Below are 24,897 nucleotides of genomic sequence, written 5' to 3'. Positions count from 1 at the left end.
CAGCCATTCTGACAGACCCAGCTTTGTTCTCAAAGTTTGGGCTTGTATGATTTAATAAATCTAGGTGCTACCAGGGAATTTTTTCCTCACCATGGAAACCAGGAAAATTTCTTGATGGCAAGAAATGCTATGCTTCATTTCCTTAGGGAGAGTAAGTAATGGAAGAAGAGGTTATGACATGCAACAGAAAAGCTGGGGTTAAGTCTTGCCTTCACAAAAGTGATAATGTTACAGACCACCAAGGTGACTAATAGAAAATGCAGGTGGCTTAAGTATTTTTAACAGGAGGGAATGTTTAAAGCTGAAAGGCTTCCACTTTTGTGGGGTTTGCTGTGTAGCTCCCAGCAGAGACTTGGGAACAGCTGTAGGTAATTTGATAGCACTGATAAGACTTGACAGGCACATGAAGGATTCTGTGAGTGGCTGGAACATGTTGGTGATGGCTCTTTTTCACTTGCACTGTACTTGTCTTTCAGGACCATGTCATAGGATTGAACAATTGTACTCAAGGCTGGAGTTTAGCTACTTAAAAATAGCACAACACAATAGAAGGTTCAGATTTTCAGCTGGTCTGGATCAGCATAGCAGTGTGGATTAAAGGAGCTAAAGTGATCTCCACCAGCTGAGAATTTCTTAATTTTCCTGAATTTTTTATCCTGCCAGTTCCAGCAAGCCTCTTCAGCTTTCAGGCACAATTTTGGGCATGTTCTTCACTCGGGGGGTTTTAAAAGAATAAAATGTTTTTTTACCACCGCAACATGCAGTTTCATAACAGCTCTGTTACGCACTTTAGATGGAAGAAGGGGAAATTGGAGAAGGTGGATTTTGAAGCCCAGACCTACTCATTTCCTCTGTTAATCTCTCTTCCTTGGCTTCTAAGATTAGTTGGCAGGCTTTTCTCCTTCAGACAGTCAAAATGAATTGTACTAGCCAGTACAGGACAGGAATATGAGAGAAATAGGGCAAGAAACACCCTGCAGTGCTCCACCCTTGCGTTTTCAAGTGTTACTTTACCTAGTTACTTGACCCAGCCATTACTTGTTTTCCCAAATGACATTTTGTCTGTCTCTTTTACATAATTGCGCTAAGTACTTGTCCTTCTCCCTTTTCTTCCTAAGTGTTTTCTGCCGGAGGCACGATATGCTGTGTGAATCAGTATGTTCTTCTGTAATTTAATTAATCCACTGTCAAATACAGTGGAACTTTGTTGTAGTTATCTCTTGTTTGATCTTTGGCTATTTGATCAATGGGGGCACTGTTTAGTAGTAAGGAAGAAGGCTTTCTAAATAACAGTATCTTCCTGTTATTGCAATGCATGGAACATTTTTCCCCACAAATCTTGTTAACCTAGTCATATATTGTAGTATCTTTTTATTTGTAACAGTTTCCTTGCCTCTTCTGGTTCTCCTGTGGTTTCTCTGCAAGCAACTCTTTTGCTGTGATCTGCAATGAAGTATAAATGTTTTAACTCGTTTGTTATACTGCAAAGTCAGTTTCCATAGTTATTAATACTTGAAAACTTAGGTGGCTCAGTTTTTTTAGCCAACACAATGATAACAGATGAACTGTTTCATAGTTTAGTTCTCAAAGCAGCCATGTGGATACTTGTGGGTAGATTTTGTGCAGGTGATCAGTGTTACTGTTTTGCTATTCTCGCCCTTGTTTTCAGAATAATAGCACCTTCCTGACCCCTCTTTCCAGAAGGCTTCAGAGGTTTTGGATAGTTTTAAAAGTATGAAGTTCTGCTGCTGCTGTTGTCGGATTCCTCTCTGCTTCTAAATCCGATTTCTTTATTTGTTCATCTCATCAGGAGGGGCCCCAGAGACAGACTGTGTTGTTTCTGAAATGTTCAAAGGCGGAAATTAATCTGTTAAAAAGCAGTCAACCCTTGCTCCTCCCTGCACTCCTGAGATCTTGATAGTGTTGATATCACTATTTATGAACCTCCCAAGTGCTTTCAATTTTTGATACCCTGTCTGGAAAAGAAGAGAGCAGCATTCCCTGCTGAGTTTATGTTTTGCCACAGTCTGGCTGTCCATCAGAGAACAATGTGATAGCCCTGTCTGTCACTTACTCCTCCAGGGAGGGTTGCCAGAAAGCAGGAAGGGTATCTGTGGAAATCCCATTTTGAACAAGATGCTGCAGCTATTATCCTTATTTCACTCACTAATTATTTTTAAACAGTCCTAACCACCCCCTTTTACTGCCCATATTTTTAACATGGTCTAACAAGGTGTGTAGTTGAATGCACTCGCTGTTGTCTTTTTACATGCCATTAGCCAGGACAAAACAGCAGTTACGACTGGTTCTATAGGAGTCTGTATGTTACAGCACAGGAGCTGGGTAAGTGTGAAACTCCACACTGTTAGATAAGCTAGTCTCCAGCAAAAAGCTGGCATTGTGTTGCTTCAAGCACTTAATTAAAATATTTCAATTAAAGCCTCCACTATTAAAGTTAAATCAGTTTATAATTAAACAAAAAATTCAATTTTCATACAGCCTCCAGAGCTGCCAAGAGATTTCCCATACTGATAGGTGAAAAATTAAAATCTCGAGTTGAAACAATTAAATACTAATTCTCAGTATTTATTTATGAAATAATACCATTAGAATAAAATTAGCTTTAAGAATTGTGTTGCCGATTTAAAGTCTTGCAAATTATGTTTTCTGTCCCAGTGAACAGCAGAACTATACTTTGTGACCTGACTTTGTGGAAAAAATAACATGTATGTGCTTCTCCTGCAACCCAGAGTATTCTCGCCCTTCCTAAAGTTGAGAAAGCCCATCTCATCTAAACTGTCTCCTCAAGTGCAGAGGTGGCAAGTTGTACGTGTGTTAACCTACTAATTGGATAGCAAATAAAAGTGTGAACAGGATTGTCACCTTTACTAACAGGAAAACAATACAGTGTTTGCATGTCCTGAGAATTAAACATTTATGCTTTGTTCTTTTGTCCTGTAAAACAATCCTATTAACTCAATGTGAAGAGGAGAATGGTGCAAGTTTTCTGCTTTGTCTTGGCATGGCTTCCTCAGCTTTTTGCAGATAGGCCGAATCTAAGGCTCTTAATATACCTCCGTGTTCATAGTAGTTTCAGAGAGGGTACATTTTGCATGTGCAGATATGCAGATAGACAGTTATGCAAAGTTTCTATGCTATAGACTGATCAGATATGGTGATATGTAAATGCATACAATACATGAGCTGAATTAATTCTATGAGTTCAGAGGAGCATGCTTTTGAAAGAAAGTTCATACTGTGACAGAGAGGATTTGATACTGGGAAATGTGAAGTACATAAGAATGAAAAACAGGGATTTAATTAATCCAGCCAGACGTTCCTGAGTTCTTATTGCACTCTTCAGTCACGTTTTAAGCAACTAGGTAAAGAGAGAATATCGTTGAACTGTGTTGTGAAAGTTACAGTATTTGAGGAGAATTTTGTTTCTTGTGTGTTTGGAAGAAAGGAGAAAGCTTTCAATTGCTTTCCTTTCACTGGGATATTTTTACTTCTAAATGCTGATAAAATACCTTTTTTTTTCTCCCGTATTTCAGTTGAAGTATCAAAAACCTGATGCTTGTTTAAAAGAAAACATAAACATAGAAGCAAGTGACCAGGGCCCTGAGAGACACTTGATTTGCAGCAAGGGTCCTTTTCAAGTGGGCCAGTGTAACTACCAGTCCTTATGCAATTAACGGAAGATGCAGATTCCTCCAAAGACCTCAGAGTGCAATGCAAAGCACTGTTTGCTGCCTGCTTTGATGCTGTCACACCCCATCCAGTGACCATAAAGGGTCATGAGTGTGGTTGTTTGAGCAAGGCAAAGCATTGAAGCTGGGCTCTTTCTCCTGTAAGAGACCCATGAGAAGAGTTGTGTGTATCCAGCATTGTTGGTGTCCACCTTTGTCCTGGGCCTTAAGTATTCCCTGGAAGGTGGCTGAAGACCACCACTTTGCCTCATCTGAAGGTCTCCCAGGCACAGAGAGAAGATTTCTCCACCTGTGCTGTGGATCCAGAGTCCCTTGGCAGCTGGCCATGTGTCAGGATAGACTCTGGAGAAAGCAAAGAGGAACAGGGAATTGATACCTCTGCTCCAGGCACTGAGGGGAGCAAAAGACTCAGATTTTTCCCTGGTTTTAGGGCCATTCTCATCTTTTGACAGCAGTCTAACATACAACACCTGAATAGCCTTTGACTAGTTATCAATTAATGCTTATACCTCTCTTTAGTCTGGTATTGCTTTAGGCCTGCTGGGATATACACTTCATAAAAAGAGAACGTTCATGCTGGGGGTTGGGAGGGAATTCTTTTGAAATCCCTAAGAGAAGAGGACATTCTGTCAAAGAATGGGTGTCTGTTACCTGATGCATCTCTAAGGGCTTCTGTGTGGGCAAGGAATGAATACTGATCCCAGTTTTAGACTGGAAAGTTGCTGTTGCCTGATCGAGTGTATTTTGTATGTATTATAGATATTTGTCTTGAAATTAGTAAATTAGGGGGCAAACCTGGAGATGTGTGACTTTTCTCTAGGTTTCATTAGTACTTCCTATAAATACCTGCAGTGGGACTTTGCCGTTACTCACATTTCCAGAGTCCTGTTACCACGTTTGTTATTTTCTTTCAACATTTGGTCTCAAAAATAAGAATTGGATGAATTTGCAAGGACTATGGTTATGTGATGTCCTTTTCCACCAAATGAATGACACGAGACCTTTGTGAAACATTTTAAATGCCCAGCTTGGCAACTGCAAAGCAGAGTTATTTCTGGAGAGTCATGGTAAGGAACTGTCTGATTCCTTAGAACAGAGCATATGGCAGTTTAGCAATTGGATTAGAGCTGTAATTTGTCTATATGGGACCCAATACCAATTATACTTCTTTTTTTTGTTGTTGTTCAAATATCTTTTAAGTTTCTAGGCATTATGACATACTGAAGTTTTCTCATTAGAGAAAGAGGACTGTGTATTTCTTTGTGATGTGTAGGAATGGAAACTGTCTTCGTTAGTTATTCTGTGCTCCTGCAACTTATAATGTGGGTTAGCTAGTGAGTTCGTGTGGCGTTTAAGTGGGAGAAAGAGAGAATGAGGTTTTTGCAAATACATGTTCGTTTGCAGATTCTCAGTTATGGTAATTAAAGTACCAAAAACATTGTCTTCTTTCTGTCAATGTACATTGAGTGCGAAAAAAAATTAAAGCCACTAGAGTTTTATTGGTAAAATAGAGATAGAATTTCACATAAAGCAATGTAGAAACAGCATGAGAAAAGATAATGCTTTGCTCATGGTGCTGCCTTAAAGTTCAGAATTATTCTAGTAATGTCAGTGGCATTCCTTGGTGATTGCCCATTTCTCTACTGTGCTGCGACTCTCATTCAGACTCCTTGGAGGCAATGCACAACTTCTGACCTCTTTGTGTTGCACCACAGGAAGCTCTAGTACTGCAAGTAGATATAATCACAGAATAATTTTAGTTGGAAGGGACCTCTGGAGGTCATGTCTGTTCTGGCCTGGCCTCGCCTCTTCTCAAAGCATGGCCAGCTGGGTCAGGCTGGTCAGGGCCTGACCAGTTGAGTTCTGAATTTCTGAGGATGGAAATTGCATAGCCTCCATAGAAAACCTGCTGTGTTGCTTCAGGGAAGCCTAAAAACAGAACTACAGAACCTGGGGTGCTGAGACTGCAACTCCAGTGTAGTAAGAGGTATCCGTCGGCTGTTGGAGGTTAATGTTAAACAGCATCAAAATGAAGTAACAAAGAGAAGCAAAACTTCTCTAAGAACCCCATAGTAAGATTTGAAGAGAATTTGGGTGTTCTTTTGGATTATGAAATACTGAAATTTAATTATTTGACACTTTTGTATTTGGTACAAAATATCCTTCTGAAGAGGGAGTAATTTTAACTTTTAAAATACTCCAGTATTTTAACCTTTCTACTTGAAAGTATTATGTAATATACAAAGTGTGCTATAATGTCCTCCAAGTTGGAAAAAAATGAGATGCTGTTTTGCACTAATTGAAACTGAACTCTTCAGTGCTATCTTTAGTTTTCAGTTTCTTCAAACAGATTTATATTCTGTTGATTGGGATGTTGTGTAACCAACTCTCTGCTATCCAGGATCACAGGGAGCATGACATCCTAGATAACTGGGACAACATTGGATGCTGTGGTTACTATCAACACTCGGCCAGTCCAGGATGGATTCACCCAACTGCAAATAATCACCCTGGGCATTAGTTCTGACTCGGCAGGAGCCCTGCTGCAGCCTGGATGCTGTTGCTGATCCTATTAGTTAGTGCCATGTTACAGTCCTGTGCCTGGATAAAAAAAAAAAAACAAACCAGGACTAGTGGGGTTAGCAGATGGTTAAATGCTTCTCTACCATGCTCTCGCACATCCAAGTCCTGAGAGTTGAGATCAGAAGCATTCAAACTAGGTCAGCATGGAATCATTTTGGGTCTTACGGATTTATGAGCTCAAGATATGTTCTGAAATAAATCGGTTCTGTACCTCTGCTGGACCCGAAAAGGCTTTGGAAGCCATTTAACTGCATTCCTGTGGTGCTGCATCTAAGCTAATGAACCTCTCCAGAGTTCATTAAACTCAAATCCAATTTGGGATTGTCTATACCCATGGAGTGGTAATGTTGTTTAATTAATAAAATTAAATTAATAAACTTAAATTCTTTTTAATTCAGATAAATTAATTCTTAACAAAGGCAAATCACCCAACTGGTTTCATTTATGAGTAAGTAATAATTTGCTGGTATTCCAAGAATAAAGGTCAGTAATTGCAAAATGTTGGTGCAAGTCTGTGGGAAGAGATGGAAAATAATAATCCAATATTGCTCTTCTGAAATCTTAACTCTGTGCACTGTACCTTCTGATGTGTGCTAAAGTTATTAAAAATGTCTCCAGTGGAGGTGCAAGCGTTGTCCATCACAGCTTGTTAGATTGACTGTCATGTAAAAACCATGTGGTTAATTCCCCAGGAATAGATTAGTAATGGAGGTATCAGACTCTGAGGTATTGAGTTTGTAAGTAAAAACTCTATTGACGGACCAATGTCCATTGATATTTTCCAGATCAGAATTGCATTTTCATTTCAACTAGGAAGTGAATTATGTTACAAATGATTTTTGAAGACTGGTGTTGGTGTTAGCACAGAGTCATACTTTTCCCTTGCAAGCTGTGAAAAATCCAGAATATGTTATTTGACTGAAGCCACTGAAAGTTTCTGCTGATGTCATATCAGTAACTTTAATCTTTTATTTAAATAGTCTTGCTACCATTCTGTAAAAAAATTCTCTAAACATGCAATCATAGAACGAAGTCAGTAATGATAGATGTGATGAAGATGGCTCTTGAAAGCTACTGAAGTTTCTGAGGAGAACTAGGTGTTGAATTAAGGCAGAATAAGTCTGCTGCCATTTTGGAATGTGTGTAATGGAAAAGTGCTCTAAAGTTTTGCAACAGAAGCTTACTTTCAGAAGAAGCCCTGCAAAGGATGAATTATATTGAAGTAAGATAACAGCTTCAATTTGTTTTAAGCTTTAGTTCCATTCTTAAGCATGGATACAGCTGTTAAAACTTGGTGAAGGCAATACGTGGCATTTATTTTGACTTGCATCTTCTGGATTCTGAAAGATTCTGGTTCTATAAAGGAATACCTCCCTAAATAATCCAGAGGAGATGAGGATTTCAGACTTTTGGGTGTGTTTTTTTTTTTTTTTAAGATAAGTAATTCTCACATTGTTTCTTCTGCATTTTTTGGTCTTATGACACATAAGTAAATTTCTTCCAGTATTCTGGCATACAAGTTACATTATTCTTTACAGTGAGCTTGTAAAATTCAGCTTTATTATGCAACTTTACAGCAGCTAGTCCTAAAGAAAGTGTAGAAAATGTTTTGCCTTGAAAATTAAGGCAGTGGAATTCATTACAGCACATGAATATCCTGAACTGCATAGTAGACACAGAGAATCCCAAGTCTGTATGATGCAAACGCCATTATTTAAGAAAATGTCCCCTGTGTTTAAGGCACTATTCAGTGTATAGACATAATTGCATAGAAATGAAATTTACCATTACAGGGTCAGCTTTTTTCAGTGATGCATATTTTCTTACTTATTTTTATAATGAGGTGGAGAATGCCTGCCTGCCTGCCTGCCTGCCTGCCTGTGGGAAGACTCGCTCGCTTTTGCCAGCAAAAGCAGGTGGTGTTCTCCCACCAGCCATGGGTTTGTTTGGGATGAGTAGCGTAGTGACTAACCACCCCACCAGCCTTCCTCTTCACATGGGCTGAGAGCCACCTGGCCCTTCTCCAAGAGTCTGTACTGATTCAGCACATCTTTACAGCAGCCAGAAGCATCCCCCTTCAGTGGCGTAGGCTGTCGAGTGCATGCCAGGCTCACTCTCTCCTTTTTACTCTGATGTTCCATCAGTGTCAAATTCCTGATATTTGGGCTGTTACCATGGCCTTGGCCTGGTATATTGAAATGTTCTGAGATTAAACCAGTGGTTGAGAGCTCTATTTGTCAGGAATAATGAACTTTCTCACATACGTGTAGGAGGCAGAGCTCACTTGACTGTGCGTATACTGATGTTATAAGGGTGCTCTACGTCAGTACAGTGAGAACTCAAGTATGCACCAGTCTTTCTTCTGCCTAAATATAACTGTCTGCAGAGTCACTTGGTTGTGTCCAAACTAGAGCTAGAGAGAGCTAGAACAAAGACTGTATGTGTAACTGAGTGAGCTGGATTGAAAATTGAAGAACTACAGTAATGTGACAGCATAGGTGTAAATTTGGGAGACAAATCCTAGATTACAGTGGATTCCCACATTAGCTAAGGATCTCAATAAACTTTTACAAATGTTTGCTGCAAAAAGAACACTTGCTCTTTTTCTATATTCTCTTACTTGAACTCATACACTTAAATCCCAAGACTGAGTCAGGAAGGCCACAGAAAATGGAGAAACCAAAATGCTGTCTTCTAAGGCATTTTCAAGAAAGAAGCAAGAAGTCACACTAAGCACCTTTCTCCTGGTGAGGTATTTATCGTCTTTGGTTTTATCATACGATGATACAGAGCCTCACTCCAGCAAGTAGGATGTCTGGAGTTAAGCCCAAGTTACCACCAAGGACTCAAGAGCAATTATTCATATCTCTCAACATGCTACTGGAAGATGCTCAAATATGGTAATGCAGGTGGTATAAGAATACTGTCTTATCAAGCTCCTGTTTAATTTTTAAAGCTGATTTCTGAAGTATGTGCTGCTGGGAAGGCAGTAGCAAGTTTACGCTCCCTTTTTACTTAGGTTTAAGTTCATCTGCTCAATGTATTATTTCATCTGTCCAGAGGGACCTTGACAGCTTGAGAGGCGGGCCCATGCAAACCTCATGTATTTCCAACAAGGCCAAGTACAAGGTCCTGCGTGTGGATTGAGGCAGTTCTAAGCACAGATATAGGCTGGGCAGAGAATAGATTGAGAGCAGCCCTGAGGAGAAGGACTTGGTGTGTTGGTTGATGAAAAGCTAACCATGACCCAGCAGTGTGCACCTGCAGCCCAGAAACCAACCATGTCCTGGGCTGCATCAAAAGGAGCGTGACCAGCAGGTCAGGGGAGGTGATTCTCCCCCTCTGCTCTGCTCTCATGAGACCCCAGCTGCAGTACTGCATCTGGATCTGGGGCCCCCAATATAAGAAGCACATGGACCTGTTGGAGTGAGTCCAGAGGAGGGCCAAATCTGCTCAGAGGGCTGGAGCACCTACCGTATGAAGATAGGCTGTGAGTTGGACTTGTTCAGCCTGGAGAAGGTTCAGGGGAGCCCCTATAGCAGCCTTCCAGTACCTAAAGAGGCCTACAAGAAATTTTGAGAGGGACTCTTTATAAAGGCATGTAGTGGTAGGACAAGGAGGAATGGCTTTAAACTTACAGAGGATAGCTGGATTAGATGTTAGGAAGAAGTTCTTGACTGTGAGGATGTTGACAAGACAGGACAACTGGAACAGCTTGCCCAGAGAAGTTACGGATGCCCCATCCCTGGAAATGTATTATTTTCTACTAATGCTAGACCTTTCGAGAAGCACAAATCACAGAAGATCCTGTGTGCTTGTATGAGTGCACATCCTTATAGAAAATCACAAGTGAGCTGTTCTGAGTTTTAAATTTTTCCCCGCTACATCCTCCGTTTCCCCTCCCCTACACTCTTTACCAGCATGGATCCTACATTGAATTTTTTAACTGTTAGCTATTCTCTGGGTATTCTTTGATTAGGTGCTAATAAATATTAACTTAGGCAAGCTGCAGGAAATTTACTATGTGTCTTCTCAGCTAAATTTTTATGTATGTATAAAAATGTATACATAATATAAACTAATTAAATGTTGTGGATTCCAGAATTATTGTTTTGTTCATCTCACATGTAAATCCATAATAGTTGTGATTGCTTTGTCCCTAGAAGGGGATAGAGTAGGGGGTCACACAGATCACCCACAACCAGTATTTCTTAGAACACATCTTGTTTATTAGTTTGTTGTTATTGTTAATGTAATTGAGCTGCTGTTATCGATAGTGGGTGGCTGTTCACACAGCATGTGTGATCCCTTGTGTGTTCACCCATAGTTCCCTGCCTAGAGCATCAGTTGGTGGGGGGCAACCTACCTCTATGTTTGGAAACAGAAGGATCAAACTGCACCATCCCACAACCCTCCAGCAGCTTTTTGTGGGTGTTCAGAGAGTCCCTCCAAGGTCCATTGTTTCGTCAGATGTATGTGTATGGTCATGTAGTCTTTGTAAATAACATGGATCTCTTGGGTGAGGTGAGCTCGAATTGCTGCTAGCCTGTGTTGGTGGCCTTGGGCAGATTGGGCCAGACTGTGGTGTCCTGAGTTTCTCAGTTCTTGTAGGTCCAAGAGGATTACTCATCTACAGAGGTTATTGGTCCAGAGGAAACCGTTATGAATTGCCTTCTTAACACATACTTTTCCTCTCTGTTCAGCTTGCTGTTTCTGTGGTATCTGTTCCTCCATCCATCCTATAGGTGCCTATAAAACCTTCAGACAGGCTCACGAGAGGGGCCCAGCATGGCGTGATGCTATATCTCGTGAACGATTGACTGTAGATTATAGTTGTTTGTATGATAGCTAGTAACTATTATTGGTAACATACCCTTGCCTCCCTCATTGGTAATTAGCATTTTATTTGTTTACATTATTATTTTAATAACTTATTTAAGCTATCATTTGAATTAATTCCAATGTGTGACTTTATTACCAACAGTTACAGATAGAAAAATCACAGTTTTGTTTCTCGTAAGATGATTAGAAGGCAAAGGCCAACTAAAATACGAATTTATCACATCCAGTCTTGAGCTTGGCATAAGCATATGTATTTAAACCTACAGCTTTTATAACAGAATCTTCTTGAGATCAGATTACTGTTTTAAAATTACTGGAATGGGTTTATGGAAATAGTTTTCATTTCTACTTAATAGCAAAATAAATTTGAGTTTCAATTTTAATGTTTTTCCACAGGTATACCTTGAAAGACTTTTAACTTATGCAGAGATAGATATTTGTCCAGCAAACTGGAAGCGAATTGTATTGGGTGCAATTCTACTGGCATCCAAAGTTTGGGATGACCAGGCAGTGTGGAACGTGGATTACTGCCAGATCCTGAAAGATATCACGGTCGAAGACATGTGAGTGCAGTATGTTTATCTTTGTGAATGAGTGCCAAGATCTGTGTGCATGAAGGGGTCGGGAATTCCTCTCATAAATTATATGAAGTTTGAAAATTTTCATTTTATCTAAACATGGTGGGTGCTGATAGATGGCATGAGGTCTGCTTGACAGTTGCTTACATAGAAGATATAAATTATTTTTGCTTTCTGGTTGAAGTGTATTTTACCACTGGATGTTCATGCATGGTGATGAAAAAAGACCTGAAAAGATTTAAATGTGTGACTTGACAAAAAACCCAAACACATCCAGTGAGCTTGGATGTGATCCTAATGATCACACCATGTTGTGATCCTAATGACCATTAGATGATCGCCCTCTTATTTACTGCCGTTATTCAAAAGTAGTACTTTTGGGGTTTTGGGCTGTTTTTTCCCTACTGATTCCTGCTAAGTTCATTTCCAGGACCTAAAAAATGTAGTGTATTTTGATTTGCAAAGGTAAATTTTCAGTTTTTCCATTTCTGTTATCTGATGGCATTCTTAGGAAGTGCATATTGTAACAGTGTAGAGAGTTGTGACGTCTGCCTGGATACTCTAAGGTCATATTAAGAGTATATTCCAACAGTAAGAAAAAGATCTGTAATAAGAATAAACATAATTAATACTTACTAAAATGAATGTTAATTTCACTAAACATTCTAGCGCTTATGTTTTTGGTCAGTTGCTCAGCAGGTACTGCATATACTGGCTGAAGAGCCTGGGGTTTGTATCGTCTGTACATTCAGGGCTGAGTCACGTACCATGCATGCTTTTTGAGGTGCCCTTACCTGAGCTGGTGTGTGTGCAAGAGTAGTACTGCAAGGGATGCAGTTTGGAGTTGGTGCTGGGATGGTGCTGGAGGTCAAGGTACCTTGACAGTCCACTGTGGCTTGTGCATTCGGAGAGTGACGTTTTCAGTCTGCTGGTGCACCCCTTTTTTTTTTTTTTTTGTAATCATTAACAACAACGTTATTTAAAAGCAGTTTTAGCACAGTATCTTCTAAGCAGAGCTAAGTATCTGTAATGAGAGGTATGGAGACTTGTACCTACTTTAAGTCACTTAAGTCAGTACCACAGCCACTGAAGAGAGTTTGCTGTGGATAACCACTCTGGGAGGAGGGAAGAGGGAAGGAGGAAAGTAGATGAGAATACATGTTTGGGCAGACAGAATGTTCTTTGAATCTCAGCTTGCAGTCTCAAAGCAGTGAAAGGCCAAGCATTTTTGCTAAAGCAGCCCTCATTTTGTTTCGTAATAGTTCACTGTTTGTCAGATTTGTAGCTGGTCAAAAATGATCTGTAAGGGAAAGGTTGAATGTTAGGAGTCTGCTGATAGCTTTAAATTAAGCATGCTCATACACCGCTAGATAAAACTTACAAATTGTGAGTAGCTGTCATTGTTCAAGTATTGGAAGAGTTATCTCTGAATCTTGTATTAACAAGCAATTTGTGATAAGGTGTTTTGTTTGTTTTTTTTTTCCCTGAGTCAAAGTGAAAAATGCAAAGCCTGTGTTTGTGGTATGTTGTAGGTATTTTCATTAGTTTGGGGGAAAACTGTCAGTTCAAAATAGAAGTGGGAAATACCATATAATGTCATTTCATTATCTGTTTTAAAATACATAATCTGCTTTAAGGATGGTTGATGCTACTTCTTTTCTGACATAACCCTGACAGAATAGATTTCCAAAACAAAAGGGGCAGTAGAGATGACAAGAAGCTAAAATCAGGCCCTTCACATTTCTGCGTGCTACGTTATTCCATGCAGGACAGTTTGACAATTCTTCCTTGACTGCTTTGAGTGTTTCCTGAATGATTTTGCTAAGCTACTTTTCCCTTGATCCTTTTCTCATGCTTCTGGGTATTCAGTGGCAGTAAGGGACTCCCTCCATTCACTGCTCCTCCAAGGCAAATCTGGGAGCTTTTGAAGTATTTCTGAAGCTGGGAGCTGAGCTGAGGTAGAGTGTTGAGCAGCTTGAAGCAGACTGACAGGTTTGACTGTGCTGTATGACAGTATTAATCAGGAATGGTTATGAGTTTTGAAATGCTGATTCTCAGAGCTTTTCTTGAAGGCAGGTGATGAGGCATACTGTCATGGTGTGAAAGGAAACTAAAAAGAAGAGGTTATTGTTTTTAATGAGCACAGAGATGGTGCTACTGTTAGAAGTTGCACTTGAGCTATATAACACCGTTACTCACGTGGCAAACCCGTGCTAACATCAGCCCTCTTTCTGCACTCCACATTCCCTAAGACAAACTATGATGAGTCCCTGGCCTCAAAGATTTTAGCTTCTTAATCTGTTCTTAAAAGATTGTAGGGTTCTCACAAACTGCAAAACCAGAAGCCTTTGAGGAGCCTGTGCTCTCTGTGTGGTATTTGGTGATATGGCTCATGGGCTTTGTGTCTGGGGCTCCTTGTGAATTCTGCAGCAAAGATTTCGGTGGTTGTTGACCTGACGTTTATATTCCTGTTGCCAGTTTTAACAATTTTTTTTTTTCCCTCAGCTCCTACCTCTAGTGTGGATTGGATTTTTCCTTTATAATTTTTCAGGTAGTTGGGACAGTACAGTATTATGATTTTTGTGGTGTCTAGTTCTACATAAGATGGGTACGTTCATTTTTTTCTATTAATAAGGCAGGAAAAACTCTAGGTCAGAATCTTCAACATCTGTGAATCATTCAGCATAAGTGCATCTTGCAAAACATCATGCAGACCTTCAGTGTTTTCTGAGTCACCAGCAGTACATTGAACTGTGGCTAAAAGCTAACGGAGAACTGGAGTGCAGTATCTGTAGTCATGTATATAGTATTACCTTGAATTTCTGTGTGAATTATAGAAGTGGTCAGAGGAAAGCATATGTAAAGGAATCTAATGAAAAGTATGGGGGAAGAAGGCTATGGTAGTTGGTTAAGTTACATTAGTTCGAAGAAGAAATACCTGTATTCTTTTGTTCTTTCTCAGCTGTAGTTAGTCTGCTGATCTGACCTTCAAATCTGGGAGGTAAGGTATAGTAAGAATCGGAGGCAGTGTGTTTTTCTTAAAGATTTGGGGATGCTCTTCAAAAGAGGTACAGCCGATATCTTTCTCCATTAAAATAGGCTTTATGTTGTCAGTTAACATAGACCCTTAGGTTTAGCTTGCAGAAAGTAAAATCTTGGCGGTATAAAAGGACATTTAAAGATAATCTTCTGCATTTATTGATAGACATCTTAAAATGTAATTTTTTTCATTTGGATTTTTTAAAAGCTTGAATCTTCAACAGTGTGATTTCATGCCAGAGTCTATATCCAGCTTTTAGTTAGTCTTTTAATGTTAATTAATATTTATCATTATGTAAACATAGAATTTCATCACAGTGTGAAGGTGAGGAAGGACAATGATTATTTTCTAAGTGATATAAAAGTAAAGAGTGAGAATAAGAAAAATAATTCAGTGCTGAAAAACTACTGTACCAGTATATTTTTTGTTATCCTGATATCCTTCCTTTTCTATTGTCAACTGCCTGCATGCTTGCACTGCAGTCAAAATGTAACTTAAATGTAATATTGTAGTAAGTCAATACCTGCTGGTGACACAGCTGTGCAGTCCCTTTACTCTTCAGCAGACATGTACAGCTTTTACCACCCATTGATTTTTTTTTTACTTCTCCTATCTTGAAATCACTGCTTTGAGCATATATGTCCCTGAGTAAGTATTACGTAGGATTTCTAGTTACCATGCAATTTATGAAAATTTCCAATGCTTAGTTTTGTTGATTTGCCTATTTCTTAACATACTTCCTAATGTAATGGTGTACTTGATATTGCTATACCAGTTTTCTCGGGGTGGGAGCTCAAATAAGACCTCTGTTCCTATCACGTATTTTGACAAACACATTTGTTTTAGGTACTGAAAAGTAAATGAGTAACTGTGAGTTTTGGTTGCATGGCTTAGGGAAAAATAGCTTTATTCTGTTTATGAAGATAAGACAGTATGCTGAAAAATTCAGGTTTCCCGTGACTAGTTCTAAATGATTGATGGTGAAAGGCTGAGGAGAGTAAATAAGTTCCCCAGTAATTTAGGTGTTAGAGTACTTTGCAGCATTTATGAGAGAGATGTCTGACAAATCTAGGGCATGTCTGCATTTCGTGTTTGCATAGCTGTGTGCGCAGATCCACCTAGTGGAGGTACAGCAGAAATGACAAGAATTCTTTTTCCTGCTTAACTTCTCTTTCCAAGATTAATTTAGCTAAAATGATAAAGGTGCCCTTCCACTAGCAAAAGTTTGTGTCTAGATTGGATTGGCACCGCAGTAGCAGCTGCAAGGTGTAGCATCTTTTGTATTCCTCACTGGCATATGTATGCTGCTAGAACTTGGTAGACTAGGTCTAACCTTAGGCTACGGTTATTGTGTCTGGCAAGAATAAGAAATTAACTTGGTTTATATCATTTGCAATTTAAAGTAAATTACATTCAGAATGCGCAGACTGAAATATTTTCACATTTTATCTTCTCTCTACAGGAATGAGCTGGAACGCCAGTTTCTTGAGCTGTTGCAGTTCAATATCAATGTTCCCTCCAGTGTTTATGCCAAGTATTATTTTGATTTGCGTTCCCTGGCAGAAGCAAATAACCTGAGTTTTCCTTTGGAGCCCCTCAGCAGGGACAGGGCATATAAACTTGAGGTAAAACTCTTTTTAGATTGCTCAGCAATTAACATATAGGGTGGTTTGGAATTTTTGTGTTGTATCTTCCTTCTCCCGTCTCTTCCGAAATATTCCCCTGAGATATTTTAATATCATGTGTCCCTATTTCTGTAACTGTTTTGTTAATGCTTTGGGTATTCGTGGACATGAGGACAGGTTTTTGGCCTGATTTGCTTCCTACCTTGTCTCGCTTTCCATTTCTTTTTCAGTTCTAGTTGTCTGAATAGACCTTGTTAAAGTATCCACAAGTTTTACAATGGCTCTGTTCACAAGCTGGTTTTGTGTGTTCATTTGCTTTCTTAAAACTGGTTGTCTGCCTTAAAGGACAGAATGTTAACAAGCATTGCTGAAAATAACTATTCATGTGCTTGTTACCTGCTGTTGCTCCACTTCAGATGGATCCAAGTCTGTTACTTCCTGTGATGTTTTTCTCAGTAATGGGAAAACAGAAAGGAGCACATGTCTTTAGTGGATAAATCATGAATGCTTATGAGACCTGGATATACCATGTGCAGAAAGCATGATGTCAGGTGGTGTGGACTGTGAAAGGCAGGGCACTATGTATTTCCACAGACACGGGAGGAGTTTAAAATCATGGGCTAATTGTGAGCACTTTGCAAGGCTGGCATCTGGTTTTCCTGAGCTTTCTGATAATGAAATTTTTCAAATAAGGGCTTTATTGCATGAGTGTGTCCACATTTTATTACTGATTTTGAAATTTGTCATTAGATGCTAACTGCTTTTTAACATTGCACATCTTAATGTAACAGCTTTGCACTGTGGGTTTGCATGTTCCGAAATTTCAAGTCCTCCTGTAAACCAGGCAGGCAGTATTCTACATGTTTTTGTGGGGGGAAATGGTGTGTGGGAAGATTAATTGACTTGTTTGTGACTGTAATGGGAACAGAAAGTGGTGGAGAAAGAATCAAAGCATACTTCCATAAGTTGTGTTTCTCATTCTTTCTAAATACTCTTTCTAAATTTCACTGATAGCTCCAATTTAAGGATGTAACTTAATTCTGTGTATGGAGCATGATGTAAATTTGCATCAGATTTTATTTCTGTTGAAGAGAATTAAAAATAAAAAAAAGCTGGGACTGTAATAGTAAATGAGTTGGCTTACTAAGTTATAGGGGTCTTGATAATAAGTGCCATTACACATATTAAAATTGAGTTAATTACTTTTAGAAGAAATTTAGTGCACAGTTTCCCAGCACTGTCAGTCTGTGTCACATACTGCGTTTAACAGCAGGTTTCAAATGAAGGTAAGAACGATAGCACCTAAAACCTTTGAAGAAAAGAAATACGAAATTACTGTAAATGCCCAAAGAATACTGGTGGTTCTTCTCTACTAACTGAGCATATGTAAAAAGAAAGAAAGGAATATTTTTCAGTAAATCCATAATATTAATTTTTTTTCCATGTTGGGGATGCTTTGTGCTGCCAACAGAATTTGGCTGTGAGTAACCTGCTAGTCAAAGAGGATGTTTTCTTCAGGGAAGAGGAAGAGTATCTGCTGTGAAATCAACTCTGTCTGCCACCTCCTTCCCTCCATTCTGTGGCCAGAAGGAAGGGAACTGCCTTGTTCCCTGGCAGTATTTGGTTGTCAGTAGCGTGCCCTTGAAACTAGCTGACAGCATAATTTATAGCCTCGTTCCTTGAGTGCAGTTAAGCATTTAGCTTGCCAAGAGTTATCAAAATGCATTTGCTGCTCTTCTCTAGGTCTCTCATGTGCTGTTCAGCCCAAGAGTTCCCTGTTTTTAAAACAGTTGCCTGGATTGTCAAGTGGAGTAGATGTAGTACCACACAGGCTGCGATATTTTTGATACTGAGAGAAAAGCTGCAGTCCTTGATGGAAGACAACAGACTCATAGTGAATGTGTGTATGCAGTATGTGGTAAACGGAAGGGACCTTGCTCAGTCCTAAGATGTAAAACAACATTTACTGATACTGGAGATCACAAAAGATTTTGCATAGAGAATGGTTATATTATAACACATTTTTGCAGCTTTCACATTTTTCAAGCTATTTTATGTATCTAAAGCAGGAGTATTAGATCTGGCATGGCAGAATCTGCATTGCTATTTCTGCAGGTATCATAACCTTGGCATACCTATGATGAAAAAAACAATCCCAGGAAGACCAAGGACAAGGCTAGTAAATACCATTCCTTATCAAATGGAAATGCTGCACAAAATCCATCGGCTTAGAGGTGTTATAAGAGGTTGTAGTTCATGTTAAAAATTACACCACTTACTGGAGCATCTACAGTGGACATTTTTCATTATTCAGTGTTCCCACAATTAACACTTAACCAGCAGCTTTGTCTTTTAAATAACTAAAAGAAGGTCTTTTTTTCTTCATTTTCACCAGCCTGTGGCCTAAAAGTGTCCTGATTTTTGTTATACCAGTCCACGTAGTAGCCAGAAACCATTTTCATGACCCCTCTTTTTTTTTTTTTATCCCATTGCGTGAAATCGTGCCAGTTAAAAATGGAAAATAACATTTCATTAGGACATCCAGTCTGTCCACCTGCCAATGCTGTTTGTTCCAAGCAGCATACGTAGTAGCATGTTTCCTCCTTCCTTTTAATTATGTCAAATGTCAGGCTTTCTTTGCTTCTCCTGAGAACTGTTTTCTAATATGGGAGATTTTTCTACCAAAAAGTTGTTGGATATCCAACCTTAATCCACTATTTTGTAATTTCTTATTCTTGTACCTGGTTATTCTCTCATGTACTGAACTAAACATGAGTCAGATTCTGCTCTTTGGGGTAAGTCCACAAAATGTGCCTACCCTTTTTCTGCTTGTGATCTTAGCACTGTGCCTGTTTCAAAGCTAGATTTTGTAAGAGCATTCATTAGTGCACTCCCAATTTGAGTATGTCGTCTGAGCTTTTTATTGTTAGGATAGTGAGAGTGAGCACATAGTTCAAACTTTCAACTACGTGCTGTATTTTCTTGACCCTAAAGAAGTACAGTCTCAAAGATCAAACAGACACAAAAAAAAAAGGAGAAAAATATGTAAGTTGCAAGATAGAGAAGTGCTTCCATATTCTTGCTGTTGCAGTGATTGATTGCAAGCCTGCCTGTTGTGTGTTCACAACCCTCTTAGCCAAGAAGTGGAGAGCAAAACTCCCCTGCTCTTTTGCCAGGAGTAACCTAATTGCTCTTCTTTTCATTTTCCATAAATAAAGGAGAGCCCACATCATCACAACTTCCAGTTGTTCTAGAGATTTCTTTGTATTTATTTTTTCCCCACATTTACCTTATGTATAACCCTTCCCAACTTACTGCTGTCTGTCCCTGCTAGGTTCTCTCTGGTTTATCCTTTTTTGGGGGGTGTTGTAGCACTCGCGGTTGTGTGCCTTTGTGCATTCCCAGCGGCAAAGCCATAGCCAGCCCTGCTGCTTTCCTGCCCTGCACAAACGTGCATGCAGCCAAAATTTGTGCTGCTACTACTACTTTTGCCTTTCTTACTTCTCCAGAGACTTATCTAGAGTCATATAACTCAGCAGAAGAACTGACTTTTAGTTCTGTGTGCGCATACATTTTGGAAGAATATATGCGTATGCATTTTTCTAACTCATTACAGATACAATAGTCAAGTGCAATAAAATTTCACATGATTGAGTGGTGATCTGGGTTTAAGAATCTTTTGATTTCATGTAAGAAATGGTCCCTTGCAAAAATTGGTTTATTTTTCTAGCAATAAAAGCAACAGAAATATCAGATGACAGAAAAGTGTCTATAAGCTGTTTGGATTTATTTTAACTGAAAAACAGGAATAAATATTTACAATTTTCTGCTTTTGTCTTGTTTCCCCATATGTTATGCTAAAGTTGACTAAATAACTTGCCAAATAGGTTCCAAATGTCAATTTTGTAAATTATTTGAAAATGAAGAAGCATCTTTAGATCCAGGATACATCAGTCAGTGTGTTTCTTATCCATATGATTAATCACCAGAGCCTAGAGATGCCAAATACTAAGTGCCACTTCCAAGCAAAATTTCATTTTGTCTGACCAAGTGCCAGAATAGAAATCTTCTTGTGAAACAGGCAATTTTGAAGTGATTACCTTCTCTGGCTGTTTGGTGCCTAAAGTAACAGCCTTATTTGGCAGCTGGAAGAAGCTGAGCTCTACCCCAGTACACCTATTTGCCAAGCCATGCCTTGACACATAGTTTCATGATTAAACACTTTTTGTCCATTGGATTTCAAATCCGACTGAATTGCATGAACTTTCTTAGTCTATTGAGTCCCTGGTTAAATTAATAAAATGTTATTAAGCAGTTTCAAGTGAGTTATGTTCTGCATAGCAGTGGGAATATTTGTGTTATTTTATTCTGTTGCTCTCTTCATGTGCACCAAAAAAACCCAAGAATATTTAAGAATAGCTTTAACAAAAGGAAAATCAGTTTCCAACTAAAAAGTAGCAAGTGGTTTCTTGTTGGTGGGTTTTATATTGCTTTGGTTTTGTTGTTTCTTTCAATAAAATGTTTTTTTGTGGCCTGCTTAACCAAAGCATGAGGTGAATTTGCTCTCAGGTGTATGTGTTTTGTGCTTCTGTCGTACCTGCCTCTGGTTTATGCAGGACTATTACAATTAAATTCACTGCTGCAGCTTGCTGTGCTATAGAAGGAAATATCAAGAAAGAAAATGATGATCAGTGGAGTCAGGCTGTTTGTTTGTATTGCCTTGTTTTATAATCTGGCACTTGTACTGGCTTTGTTTGTACAGTGCTTTTTATTAAACAGCCTCCCTTAAACACAATTTAAAAGCATTTCTGAGTAAATAAAAGTATTGGTTTAGTTCATCTTATTTTCTTGTATTTGACTTTGAGTGCTCCTTGCAGTGAGCTTTCTCTGCAGTTCTGTATGTTTGAAGCCAGTTAACATTCTTACTGATGCCGACCATAGCCTGTCCTAACCATATGAACACTAATAGACCTGCTGTTTTAGGGCACAGTGTACTTGTGCATGTGAGGTCTATAATAAATACTTGTTTTAAACTCAGTTAAAAACAGTAGAAGAAACATAAAATGTGAACTCCAGTGTAGTATAGTAGGAGTTAATATTTGAATAATGTTTTTGCCTTTAAAAGGTTTTTAAGATTTCTGTGTATTTCTAACACAAATTAAATTACTCTGAATAGGAGTTACACTCCCCACTGGCATCTTATAAGATAGCATGATCACACAGAGGTCACCCCTTCTGAAATGCGAGGAAACGTCTTGTAATGTTTCTGTAAGCAAAGTAGGGCGAGTATTCTGCCAGACCATTTATCAGTAGAGAAAAATATAATTACTTTTAGGAAATAAAAGAATTAAAAGTTGTCTTCTCTATGCATTCTCCAATATGTTTACATTGTTTTGTTAAGTTGTCTGCAATTTTTGTCCCAGTGAAGTGCTGTGTATGAGTTTCCATATAGCAGTGGGTAAGCTCTGTCTGCTCCCTCGATGAAATTTGTGAGGGTTAACTTGTGAAGAGCAGGCTTGGAATATGCTCAGTGTCCTTCAGAAGCAGCTGTGATGGGCAGTGCAATGTCAGCATGTTCCTTTCTTTTGAGATTAATGAAATGAGAAAGAGGATATGGGGAGAAGCTCTTCACTTGTTTAGCTTAATGAAATGCCTGTTTGCAATTCTACCTGTAGGTAGAAACCTGTGTTTAGTTTTATTTTACCTGCAGAGCTGGGGTCAGTGCCATTTTTCATTCTTTTGTCTTACAGGCCATTTCCCGCTTGTGTGAAGATAAATACAAGGACTTCAGGAAAGCCGCAAAGAAACGGTCAGTCAGTGCTGACAATCTGACTGTGGTTAGATGGTCCCCCGCTATTATCTCCTAACAGAGGAGACTGGAATATTCCTATGGACTACTGTTTCATCCATCCATTTTTTTCGGGGTGGGCGGGGGGAGGGGGCTAAAGAAAAAAGACTTTTGATTTTTTTATTTTTAAATCTGTCAAGCTGCCTTTACAGTGCCTCCCCATTGTGTAGCACACGAGTACATACCTAGTGGAAGGAGAAATGGAGAAAGCCGTGTTCGGGAGAGAAGATGGGCAACGATTCTTTTCTCACTCTCGCTAACAGCTTTAACCTTTTTATGAGGAAACAGCAAATTAGGTGCTTGGAAGAAGAAACAAAAAATGAAGTAGAGGCAGAAATACATGTAGGAACTGTGCCATTTTCTAATCAGCTGTACTCATGAAGAGAAATGGCAGCATGAAAACAAACCATGTAGTCAGATGACTGTGCGCTAGAGGAATGAAATTGCGAGAGTTCCATCATAAAGGTTTCTCTTAATATCTTTTTTATTTTTTGTTGTTTTTTTTTCATTCCTCATTGCTGCTTCCCAGGATAAATTCTTCCCTTTGCACAGCAAGAAATACGAAGTCTGTATTTACAGTAGCACAAGCCCCTGAATAAATAGTGTTGGGTTTTTTCACTGCACTTTTCTCTGTAAGCTGTCTTATTAGCATTATTCTTCATAATTATTATGCATATGTTATATTTCTTGTATGCCTTTTATTGTATTTCAAAAGAGAGAACTTGACCATAGTGCTGAACCAAAAGTGTGTACAGGGATCAGAAGATCTTCGTAATTTCATGATGTGTTTTATTTATAGTATACTTGGGTGCGTGTGCCTTCCTGAGTTCTTGGAATCATTTATTTTTCCTTAATATAAAGATACAGTTATTAAAATATTCAGATGATGATGATAAGACTTGGGCCAAATCTCTGAAATTTGCAACAGATCTTGTGATCCTTTTTGCAGATTTTCATAGCATTAGAAGTTTAGCAGAATTCATTCTGAGGGAGATTATTTTGGTTTTGTATGGCCTGACTAGTTCATTCCTTCACATCCAGGTCCATTGTTGCAAGCAATAGTCTCAATTTTTATATGTTTACTTTAAATCAAAGCGTGTGTTTGTATAAAATAAAAAATAATAAAAAAAAAAGCAAACCAGTTGTTCCAGTGAGAAGCCCTGTGGAAGAGCAGGATGCAAATCTTAACGAGATAATTGTCACAAATAGATTTGGTTTTGAAACTAAAATACAGACCCTCATGTTCCTCAACCTAGGTGCTTATAGAAATTAACAGTAAACGAGCTGTGAACATAATTTTCAACTCTGATTATTATGCTCTTCTGTTGTTGTTACTAGTTCCCTGTTACCATGGCTGTTGCCCCCTTGGAATTTGTAAGAGCCTTTCATAGGAAATAACTTGTCAGTATAAGCATTTGCTTTTATAATTTCCCGGGGTGATTCCTTCCCCCCTCCCCCCCCCCCTTTTTTTTTCTTTTGCAGTTTAGACAGGTAACAGCTGAAAACTCTCAGTTCCCTGAAATCCTTTCTCGGTAACTATCACTGAAATGAATAGCAACAGACGGCCCTGATTTATGCACTACTGTGGTAAACCATGAAGATTCTGTATTTGTTTTATTAAGCCCTATGGGCTTGTAGCAAACCTAGGGGCCCAGAGCTGCACACTTAACTTCCAGTGCAATGCTAATCGGGTGCCTCCAGGCAGAGAAGCACTGACAGGATTGAAGTAGTAATACCAAACAGTTTCCTGTTAACTTTCTAATGTGATTTGTGTAGTTTGAGACATGAAGGTTTTGTCCATAAATTCTCCTGACGTCCTTTGGGCCTTTAAAATAATCTCATTCTCATCACTTCTTGTTGTGCCAATGCATCAGAACTGTGAGTATCCAAGTCCATTTTCCCCTTGAATGTGGAATGTAAGGAAAGTGTTTATAACAATACAAATGCAAATTACAGCATTTGAAACCTCTTTACAGATAGTATCTAAAGGAACATTTTCAGAGCATTTGAAACTCATCCTTTATAAGCATAAATTTAGGCTTTAAAATATGTAAAATATTTTGATTTATCAACACTTTGCTAAACTATTTTCCATTTAACTTGATATCAGGAATATTGGTTTTATCCATTTCTGGGTGATGGAGATATGAACTTTGGATTATGTAAAGATCTCAATGCATCAACTATAATTTTTGTGAAGTTTATTAAACTACTTTAAAGATTGTATAGTCTATTTATTGTATGTATGTACATACAGTCTGATACTTTAAAAAGTGGATTCCGTAAAACCTGGCTCGGTCTTGTTTAGACTATTGAATATCGTTTTAGCCTTGTGCACTGGATTCTACCTCTGTATAGGAGAATTTTCCATATTCTTAATTAGTACTGATTCTGTGATTAACTTGGTTATGTTTCTTGCACTAAGAATTAAAAAAAAAACAAAAAATCTGCTGTGTGGATTTTTTTCTTTAGTTTAAGTTTTGCCAGATGAATCCTCTACATTTAGGTGGATGTTTCTTTCCCTCATGGTTATAGAATAATTCTTTGCTTTTTCTTCTGCTTTGTTCCAAGGTTGCCAAAAAATACAGTACTTACCAGTAAATCTTAATGAGTGTCTTTTGTTTGCAAGGTATTCTATACCATGTAATTAAAAATTAATTATTATTTAGGA

The 24,897-nt window shown here is 38.6% G+C and overlaps 1 protein-coding gene across 3 annotated transcripts in view; it reads left to right on the top strand.

Annotated features, from left to right (window-relative positions):
- CCNY (cyclin Y) overlaps nt 1-24,897 on the top strand; it is a 122,271-nt gene extending 97,374 nt beyond the window's left edge. For all 3 annotated transcript variants that reach the window (XM_062621548.1, XM_062621550.1, XM_062621549.1), the window contains 3 exons: nt 11,532-11,698; nt 16,216-16,378; nt 22,129-24,897. In XM_062621548.1, coding sequence (XP_062477532.1) covers nt 11,532-11,698; nt 16,216-16,378; nt 22,129-22,245 — 447 coding nt within the window. In that variant the 3' untranslated portion in view covers nt 22,246-24,897. The remainder of the gene's footprint in view (nt 1-11,531; nt 11,699-16,215; nt 16,379-22,128) is intronic.

The sequence above is a fragment of the Pezoporus occidentalis genome, unplaced genomic scaffold (genome assembly GCF_034315485.1).
Source record: "Pezoporus occidentalis ecotype Australia unplaced genomic scaffold, CSIRO_AGI_Poc_V1 ctg23, whole genome shotgun sequence".
Lineage (NCBI taxonomy): Eukaryota > Metazoa > Chordata > Aves > Psittaciformes > Psittacidae > Pezoporus > Pezoporus occidentalis.
The sequence above is the reverse complement of the archived record's forward strand: the minus strand, read 5'-3'. Positions and strand labels throughout refer to the sequence as shown.